The 10,467-nt window shown below is 34.9% G+C and overlaps 1 protein-coding gene across 1 annotated transcript; it reads left to right on the top strand.

Annotated features, from left to right (window-relative positions):
* Positions 1–2,728: 2,728 nt before the first annotated feature.
* LOC104096005 (probable serine/threonine-protein kinase PBL7) lies at positions 2,729–8,070 on the top strand. The gene is made up of 5 exons (XM_009602281.4): positions 2,729–2,994; positions 4,821–5,008; positions 5,960–6,149; positions 6,236–6,627; positions 7,299–8,070. The coding sequence occupies exons 1-5, from the start codon at positions 2,901–2,903 to the stop codon at positions 7,605–7,607; spliced, it is 1,173 nt and encodes a 390-aa protein (XP_009600576.1). The 5' UTR covers positions 2,729–2,900; the 3' UTR covers positions 7,608–8,070.
* The last annotated feature ends 2,397 nt before the right edge of the window (positions 8,071–10,467 follow it).

The raw sequence follows: 10,467 nt of genomic DNA, 5'->3' as shown, positions 1-10,467 counted from the left end.
ATTTATTTTGGGACTACGAGGCGGTACCTCGGGAGATCCACTGTTGAGCACTTACTTCGGGACTATGTTTGCACTTGCCCTTGGTTATTTTTTTTCCGTAATTTGTAAATATTTGTGCTTTTTGTGATGTATTATTTGATTTAATATTAAGTATTTTGTATTTCTTGATGTATTGTGTTGACCTCGACTTTTTCGTACGAGACTTTGAGGATTTGTATTTTTGGGTTGTACTTGTTTTTGATGATTGAGTTATTTTTTTTAAATAAAAAATCTATTATATTTTAATTTAATAAATTTTATATCCAAATCAGTAGTTTATCTGATGTTTCATTTTAATTAAAATATTATTTCTCCACTCAAATGATTCTAAAAAAAATTCATTCATTTATTGATTTCTTACTTGATTTAAAGATTTTAACCTTACTTTATTGAAAAATAAATTGATCATGTGGATCTTATATACATTGAGGATATTAGCACGTGAATTGTCCGTGCAGTTGAGATATGAAATAAGGGCACGAGATGCCGAAATAATATGATGATTTAATTATGGGAACGAAATGCCGTGGAGATATGAAAAAATGTGCTGAGACCCATGTTTATGAAAAATATGAAAAAGGGTTGAGACCCGTATTTTTATGATTATGAAATGAGGTGTCACATGGTGACCTTTTAATTGAAGCATTATATTCAAAATATTTATTTTGAAGGATTTTTTTATTTAGAAAGTATTATATGAAAGAATTGTATTTGAAAGATATTTATTTGAGAAAAATTATATTTGAAAGAGAGTTAATTGGTAGAATTATATGTGAAGGATATTTAATTGAAGAACTTGATTTAACTGAGTGTAATTGTATTTATTAATTGTTGAGCGATACTAAAAGGTGATCTTATTGTCTTATTGTGCATATCATTGGTTGTTTTATGTTACCTTGATATTATTTGTTTTTCATTATTTTGTATATTATATTGCACAGGTTATAAACTAGTGAGGTCTTGACTGTACCTCGTCTCTACTCCATTGAGGTTAGTCTTGATACTTACTAGGTACCGACCGTGGCGTACTCATACTACACTTCTGCACATTTTTGTGCAGAGCCAGGTATTAGAAATATCGGACTTGAGCAGAGTTAAAGCGGGATCGTAAGGATTCAAGGTAGAGCTGCTTAGTCGTCGCAGTCCCTTGGAGTCTTTTCATTTCATTTTACTGTTAATTTGTAATCAAACAATATTGTATATTCGGTCCTCGTGATCATTCTATGTATTCAGTTAAAGTTCGTGACTCAGTACTACCAGTCTTGGGAGGTTGTATATTGTAATTATTTCCGTTGTTAGTTTCCAAAAAAAAAAAAAGGCTTCAAAAATGTAATGGAAATCGGCTTAACTAGTCTTAGAGATTAGGTGCCATCACGATGCCCGTGGTGGGATTTTGGGTCGTGACATGAACTAATTCAAAGGTAAGAGTTTAAAATCAAGAGTTTTCTAAACTATTATCAGAATTCTTTGGATTTTCAAAATTGAATTTTTTGAATCGAATCACAAAGTGCTGCCATAACAAAACGTCCAATTCCATAATTCGATATTGTAAAAGTCTGAATTTTAAAAATAAAACAAATTAAAGGGAAGAAAGAAAGACTACTGTGAATTTGGATGCTTACTATTTCTGAATTCTCCGCCCAAAAGAAGAAAAAAGAACCAGAAAAGAGAAAAAGAGGTGAATTAAATAGTTTGTTTACTCTTAGTCAACCAAGAAATAATTAATTTTTTAGCAGTAACAAATAACTACAATCTATTTAGCTCAAATTAATAATCTATTTCTCTCTATCCCAAATTAATAAGCTATTTAGCTCGATAAAATAATCTCAAAATAATTATTACTTTAAAAATTTAAGATTAAATTTGTTAGTAATAGTTCTCTTTAATAGTGTAATTTCCAAATGAAGTATTCATGTTAAATTGCCTAAAATATTTCTCATTTTCACAACAACCATCCAAATAAAATATTTAAGTAATAAAATCATCATCACAAAAATGCAACAGAGACATAAATAAGGTCGATAAGTATTAGCAATAGTAAAACCATGTCCATATAAAAAGTATTATGACAGTAACTTAGTAATTAATATTGAATATTTGAGCTATGTCTAATGGGTAGGGTATTAGACTTATTACTATTTGCATATGGATAATGAACGAAATATAAAATATAATTTTTTTAAATTTAGGATATCCAAAAATCTGAAGTACCAAATCCAACATCAATCCAAAATTCAAAAAAATATAAAAAATTAAATTTGAAATCCAATTCGTAATCCGAAAATCCGAACTAAAAATCCAAAAATTTCGAATTTCGGTTTGACTTCCTAGTTGCCCAAATTATGCCCACCCCTAATCGCTTTAGCTTAAAAAAATTATCTCAAAATAAGATTAAATTTGTTAGTAGTAATTATTTTTAAAGCTGCTCCTCAAAACATACTTTAATATGGTAACTTCATAAATTACATCGTTTATTTATTATTTTCTAAAAAACTAAGGGATTGTTGTGATTAGTTATCACACCCTCATATTTTGGGATAAAAATACACTATAATTCCAAAATTAATTATACAATGATTTTATGCCAACCAAATATTATATAAACTAATCAGAAATTTAATATCGAGATTATGCCCGTACAAAAGGAGCCCTAAAGGTACAGTTAACAACAAAATATGCAAATTTCAACAATTTACTGAATTATTACAGTCACCCAAAAACTTGTCACCTTTTTCTCAGTAAGCTGTGAAATTCTATTTCTCTCTGTATGTAGCCACTCTTTCAATTTTCATTTTATTCACAAGGTATATATATGTATACACAGAATATATATACATAGAGAAGTAGAAGAAGAGGGAGAAATGGGTTGGTTTCCATGTTCTGGATCATCGAAGCAGACCTCAAAGAAGAGGAAAAAGAAGAAAGACTCGACCAATTCGGTCCAACTTGGTTCTGGTAATTAATAAATCTGCATATTTATCATATAAGCAGACTAATTTGATGATTCTCTGAGACGGGTTTGTTGTATTATTGTCAAAGTTCTAGGTTTTTATGCAATTTAAAGCTTCAAGTTTTCAACTTTTAATGAATCTGTGAAATGGGTTTGTTTTATTTTGGTCAAATTTCTAGTCTTTAGGTCATTTGGAGATTCAAGTTTTCAAATTTTAATGATTTTTTGAGATGGGTTTGTTTTATTTTTGCCAAATTGCTAGTCTTTAAATGATTTGAAGCTTCAAGTTTTCAACTTTTAATGATTCTGTGAAATGGGTTAGTTGTAATTTTCTGACAAATTTCTTGTTTTTAAATGGTTTGGAGCTTCATCTTTTAATGATTATGTGAAATTTGTTTCTTGTAATTTTTGTTAAATTTCTGGTCTTTAGATGATCTGGAGCTTTAAAAAAAAAAAGATGATCTGGAGCTTCAGTTTTATATTATTGCTTCTGATTCTTGGATATCACCTGTTTACCATTGTTTAGGTAAGGGATTGCTTTTGCGTTCCTTTAGGCTTAGTTTTTGACTATAGGCTGTTCAGTTTCTTACTTCTATACACATTATTGTCTCTTTCCTTCGGTTTATTTAATATTATGTTGTTGGTACTGCTTGCTGCTATTGCTTCTTCCTCATATTCTTTATGCCAAAGGTCACCGATCTTATTCTCTGAACTATCGGAATTCCGTACTTTTGTCAGATCCTCCCTATCTCCTGATCGAGCTTGTGTAGGTAGATGTTGCCTGGTAGGGCCGATAGTAATACACTGTGTGGGACGGAGTAAGGGCCCTTCTCACCTCTTACGAGTCGTTCGGCGGAAAAGACTTTCTGAATGGGGTAAATGAACTGACCAATATGAGCTCGAAGCTTCCTTCATAACTCCTGGAACTTCTTCGTAGTGGCTCCCTCACATGCCTCATTTCAGAGGGAACCTCAAAGTGGCTCTATTTCATTATATTCCATCCATATCTCAATTCCATTCATTTAATATCCCTTTGGTGTAGGGGTAAGGTCTGCGTACATCCTACCCTCCCCAGACCCCACTTGTGGGATTCTCACTGTTGTCATTTTCACTTGATTCACTTCAAGAGAAACATTTTGTGTTAGACTTTTATGCGAGTGTTGACGTTTATAGCTGTAAAAAAAGATGAGATATACTAAAAATGAAAACAAGAGCTCTCAAACTTTAGTCAATTGTGCAAAATTTCTTCAAGAAAAATGAGGGGCTTTCTATTGGACATCCAAGAGTTTCAACGTTTTATTTTACCATCCAAGTTTCAGGAAATTAGTTTGTTGTACAAATTTTAACTTTTTTTTTTCAATGTACCATCAGGTGTCTGTCTGGACAATTTTCATTTCTAAATGGACCCAGACCAGACATGTAGGTACCCAATGATAGGAAATAATAATGAGTGTCGCATAAAGATCTTGTAGAAATGAATTCTTGGCGATGTTCACTGAGTTAGCTAGTCCAACCATTCTGTTTTTATTGTATCTTGCATGACTATCATATTAGAAAATTTGTAGGACTCGGTGCACAATTTCCCAGTACATCAAGTGATTGTATCAAGTTTGGTATCATGCATATCCCACAACAACAACAACAACAAAAAACCCAGTGTAATCCACAAGTGGGGTCTGGGTATCATGCATTTCCCATGAGTGGACTAAATCCTTTGACCAGTTTCTTGATCAGGCAGCTGGCTGTATATGATGTTTTTGAACCATAATTGTTTGGTGTCAGTTCTGTGTTTTCTTTCCTTTTTTTATTTCTGTTGTGGTTTCGTGTTCAGAAAAGTTGAAGGCAAAGAATCTGTTAGGCTCAAAGGACGATGTTAAGGATGGAGAGTCTAGTCAAATTGCAGCCAAGACTTTCACATTTCGTGAATTAGCAGCTGCAGCAAGAAACTTTCGAGGTGATTGTCTTCTTGGAGAGGGAGGTTTTGGAAGAGTATACAAAGGGCGGCTCGATTCCAATCAGGTTTTCTTCTGTTACTTTTTTTTTTCAATGATGGAACTCTTTTCAACAATGAAACGGAGTTCCGTTTTCTGTCTCCACAGTCTGGTTGTGTCTCAATCCACCAGATTTTGGTTGAGCTCACTATTTTCTCGCATAGTGTTCCTGAGGGAAATTAGAATTGTTTTCACTATTTTATTTCCTTTGTTCTTGCTTTAACTGTCCCAAGTTTGGACACTTGCATCATATTTGATGGGCTCATGTTATTTCATAATGTTATAAGTAGTCGGCTTATTTATGGGCAGGGACTAGCTTCGTTCTTGAATATCAGTTGTGACAAGTCAGACACTGTGTTTATCACTTGAACCTTTGTCACAAACAGGGCGGAAATGAAAAAAAAGGTCATTCCTGTTCTGTTAGCAATAATAAAGTCTAGGAAACTTGCATTATTCTTTTATGAAAATGCTTCGGTTTCCGTATTAGACTGCAGAATATGAGCTATACGTCATCTGATGCATTGTTTCGATTATGCCTTTTACGTTGATTAGATTGTGGATTAGGTTCAAAAAAATTCTTCTTTATGAAAAAATGGAATTGAACTTGGCCGTTTATCACTTCCTTTTTGTTTATTATATTACTCCCTCTGTGCCACTTTAAGTGAACCTATTACTGTTTGGGGAGTCGAACAAAGTTTTCTTTTGACCATGTTTTTTTGCAAATAGTTTTTTAATTATTTTGAATTGTTAGCTATTGTGATTTATAATACTTTTTGTGTAGTTTCTAAATATATAAATTTTATTTTAAAAATTTAAAAATTCTGTGTCCGAATTCGCAATGAGAATTAGTCACTTTGACCTTCATACTCTGAAAAGGTTCACATAAAATGGAACGGAGGGAGTAATATTTTTATTGTTATCACTATTGCTGTTATTAAATTTTATCGTTGTGACATCTTCTCTCATTTATTTGCTGTAGATTGTTGCCATCAAGCAACTCGATCGTAATGGATTGCAAGGGAACAGGGAATTTCTTGTTGAAGTGCTAATGCTAAGTTTGTTACACCATCCTAACCTGGTAAATTTAATTGGCTATTGTGCTGACGGAGATCAGAGACTTCTGGTTTACGAATATATGCCACTAGGATCATTGGATGACCATCTTCATGGTAATATCTCTTTTAGTCAATAACCTCTTTCCTCCTGTCTATATTTTTTCGTATAAAATTTTGATTTAAATTTAAGTGCTATGCAGATCTTACGCCCGCTAAGAAAGTGCTCGATTGGAACACGAGAATGAAAATTGCAGCTGGAGCAGCAAAGGGCTTGGAATATTTACATGACAAGGCAAGCCCGCCCGTAATATACCGCGATTTAAAATGCTCTAATATTTTGCTTGGTGAGGGGTATCATCCAAAGCTATCCGACTTCGGATTGGCCAAGTTGGGGCCCGTTGGAGATAACACCCATGTCTCGACAAGAGTTATGGGTACTTATGGGTACTGCGCTCCGGAGTATGCTATGACTGGTCAGTTGACTTTAAAGTCGGATGTTTACAGCTTTGGGGTTGTCCTCTTGGAGATCATAACTGGCAGGAAAGCAATTGAAAATTCAAAAACTGGAGGAGAGCACAATCTGGTTGCATGGGTAAGATATTTGCTTATTATATTACCTTCATCTTGTTGTTTCCGTTGTTGCCTGTTAATTTCTGTAAATGAAATAATCAAATCAGTATGCAATGTTAAAATTTTCTTAAACAAATTGAGTTAAAGGTGGGGGCCGGCTATGCCAAAAGCGAGAGAAACCCCATCCTCTATTTTCTTTTTTCGCCCCCATGTCGCCACACAGGGGAACATGGAGATGTAATAACCTCATGAGCTTGGTCTTACTTCACCGTCGAGAAGGGAAAGAAGACTTCCATCTCCAAGTTTAACTCAGACGTAGCTCCCTTTTTTTTTTTTTTTGGGGGGGGGGGGGGGGGGTAAAGCAGTGTCAAACCAAAATACCCAACAAGCATTAGCTCTCCCTGACAATCCATAGCTGATGTAATATGATTTTGACTTGATTGTTGAAAACCGTAAGAATTTTCTGGCAGATTAAAAAAATTCCTTCTTTTATTCCTTAAAAAAATACACTATTACGTATGAAATTGTAAAACCATGCATGTGTTTGTATATTTGGGCTACCGCCTTTAATTATAAGCCCTTTTTTTTATTGTGTTTGTACTGGGGTGGAAGGGGGTGTATATTCTTTTTGCTATTAGCACACCCAATGTAGTGAACCAAGTTCGAAGAAGTTAATCGTGCGCTCCTTACCAGGCAAGACCCTTGTTCAAAGAGCGGAGGAAATTCTCACAGATGGCTGATCCTGTACTTCAAGGCCAATATCCCGTTAGAGGTTTGTATCAAGCTCTAGCAGTTGCAGCAATGTGTGTTCACGAGCAACCTAACATGCGTCCAGTCATAGCAGATGTTGTCACAGCCTTGTCTTACCTTGCTGCACAAAGATTTGACAGTGATAGTACTCAGGGAGTTCAAAACTCGCGCTGGACACCTGCTACTCCACCTAGAACGAAACGAGATGGTGATAAGCGACAAAAGGGTGGAAGTTCTGAAGCTAGATGGTGAATAATAGACTAAACAAGTTTTGCTCTAGGAACAAGTACAAAATATCAAGAGTTCAAGACGAGTGACCTATTGGATAGCAGCTAGTTGAAGCTAGTTCAGTACAAACGACAATCAAAGGTGCCTCAAATACAAGCTCAATCAAAAGGAACAATTTTGTAGCTCAGAAATCAGACCAGCTACGCTTATCTTCCCTTGTTATAGAGCATGTTTGTTTTCCCCTTTTAATCGTTTGAGTACATAGTTGATGCGTGTTACTGCACTTTATGGTTTTGGTCATTTCTTGGCGAAGTGTCCTTTTGTACAGGCATGCTATATGGTGTGCAAGTATTCTATTGTGAAACAGCAAATTATGATGTATAATTACAGAATGGGGATTGTAGTTGTATTCTTTTTAGCCATATCTTTGCGATCAAAGACATTATTGAGTATTGAAATGAAATGGGTTGAATAGAGCTGAATGAAATATACAGGATTCATACCGTTGACTCAAACTACTTTGGCTTGAGGCGTACTTGATCAATTGAATTCTAGTCGTTGAATAAATGAAACTTTGACGAATAACTATATCGCATATGAGAAAAGGACAACCTGGTGCACAAAACACTCCGCATTCATGCAGGTTCTGGGGAAGGGCCGCATCCCAGGAGGGAATGAATAGAATTTCAACCTTGCATTGAGCCATCGGATAGATAAAGTTGTTCTCTCGACCTCTGAAGATGGATACATGATGTAAACTTTATGGGTTCAATTTTAAATGCTCTTAGCATTAAACCTTTTACAATTTTAGTAAATTTTTACACAAATTTTGGATTGATAATATTAAAAGCAGGGTGCACCTAATCGTATGGGCAAGACCTGAAGTGCAAGGAATTGATGAAAAAAACATACATATACATATCTAGAGAAAATGATAATTTGCATCTCAAAGACTAAAAATGGACTAGAAGTGTCAGAAGCAAAAGAAAGTAAAGGTAAAATGTGCTCAATAAAATCATAAATGGCCGGGTGACGGACATAACACATAATAAAGGGACCAAAGTCTCAGAACTAAGGAAACCAGAATTATAAATTTTACACTTCTCCACTAAAAATTTGATTAAAAAAAGTAACAACCCATTGCACTAAGCTCACACCGGGTCAATATGCAAAAACTGTAATTACTTAATTAACTAGTAATATATAACAAGTTTAACAATTTATTTAACTCTAATGTCTACCTAGAATCTTCAATTCTAAATTTTGTGTTTTTCTTTCTTAGTCAGTATATAAAAACAATAATTTAGTAATTTAAAGCACCACAAACAAAAGAAAAGTGAATAAACGGATTGTTGAAACTGAACAGGAGTATATGTCAAGGGTACCATACGCAAATGTTGTTGGTAGCTTGATGTATGCAATGGTTTGTACGAGACCTGACATTTCACAAGCCGTTGGAGTTATTAGCAGATATATGCATAATCCAGGAAAGGAGCATTGGCAAGCTGTGAAATGGATTCTACGGTATATTCATAGTACTGTAGATGTTGGGTTAGTTTTTGAGCAGGAAGGCAATCGGTCTGTAGTTGGATATTGTGACTCAGATTTTGCGGGTGATCTGGACAAACGAAGGTCAACTACTGGTTATGTGTTTACTTTTGCAAAGGCACCAGTTAGTTGGAAGTCTACTTTGCAGTCAACAGTTGCTTTGTCTACAACAGAGGCAGAGTACATGGCTATTACGGAGGCTGTGAAGGAGGCAATTTGGCTTCAGGGGTTGCTAAAGGAGCTTGGTATTGAACAAAAAAATATTACAATTTTTTGTGATAGTCAAAGTGCTATTCAATTAGCGAAGAACCAAGTTTATCATGCAAGGACGAAGCACATTGATGTTCGGTATCATTTCGTACGAGAAATCATAGAAGAAGGTGGAGTCACGGTGAAGAAAATTCATACTACGGAGAACCCTGCTGATATGCTGACAAAAGTGGTGACTGCGGTCAAGTTTCAACATTGTTTGGATTTGATCAACATTGTTGAACACTAAAGATTGAAGATGAAGACACAACCAAAATTTGTTATTGAGAGAAAATTGAAGATGTGGAATTTTGCCAAGGTGGAGATTTGTTGAAATTGGCAAAAGTACCACATCGGTGGATGACAATTTTGAATGAGAATTTCACCCTATAAAAGGAGGCCTAATGTTTAGGATTTAAATACACCTCTCATTTGCCTTTTATCTTCTTAAGGCATTTGTATCTTCTCTCTTTAGTATTATTTCACTTGTAATTTTGGAGTGGAATAAAATATTGATTGTGTCCGAGGAAGTAGGCAAAATTGGCCGAACCTCGTAAATTCTGGTGTTCTTTTATTGTTGTCTTATTGTCTTGTTTATTATTTAGTGGTTGTCATAATTTTTGGTATAGTAGTTGTGACTCATTCACACTATATACATTTGGCTTCCGCAACAATTGGTATCAGAGCCAAGGTACTGTCTAAGTATGCTCTGTGGTTGCAGCATAGTCTGATCTTCCACATCAGAAAAGATCTATCTTGGTAACTGAGTCAAGGTTCTGTCTGAGTATGCTCTGTGGTTGCAGCTTAGTCTGATCTTCCTCATATGGCATTGGTTCAATAAGATTAAGGAGCCATGATGGAATGATCAGAACATTAACAGATGTTCGATATGTACCGGGTTTGAAGAAGAATCTCATCTCTGTGGGAGCCCTAGAATCAAAAGGGTTCAAAATCATTGCAGAAAATGGAGTGATGAGAATATGCTCCGGTGCACTAGTGGTAATGAAGGCCAATCGGAAGAACAATAACATGTACTGCTATCGTGGTAGCACAGTTATTGGGACAGCAACAGTGACATCCAGTGATG

Source organism: Nicotiana tomentosiformis, chromosome 7, assembly GCF_000390325.3.
Source record: "Nicotiana tomentosiformis chromosome 7, ASM39032v3, whole genome shotgun sequence".
NCBI classification, from domain to species: Eukaryota; Viridiplantae; Streptophyta; class Magnoliopsida; order Solanales; family Solanaceae; genus Nicotiana; species Nicotiana tomentosiformis.
This window is presented reverse-complemented; position numbering and strand designations above follow the sequence as displayed.

Bases quoted from the DNA above. Each gene is read 5' to 3' on its own strand.
- LOC104096005 (XM_009602281.4), top strand. From the start codon at position 2,901: ATGGGTTGGTTTCCATGTTCTGGATCATCGAAGCAGACCTCAAAGAAG. The intron at 2,995-4,820 runs GTAATTAATAAA...TTTCGTGTTCAG, and splicing joins TTCGGTCCAACTTGGTTCTG to AAAAGTTGAAGGCAAAGAAT. The intron at 5,009-5,959 runs GTTTTCTTCTGT...TATTTGCTGTAG, and splicing joins GGCGGCTCGATTCCAATCAG to ATTGTTGCCATCAAGCAACT.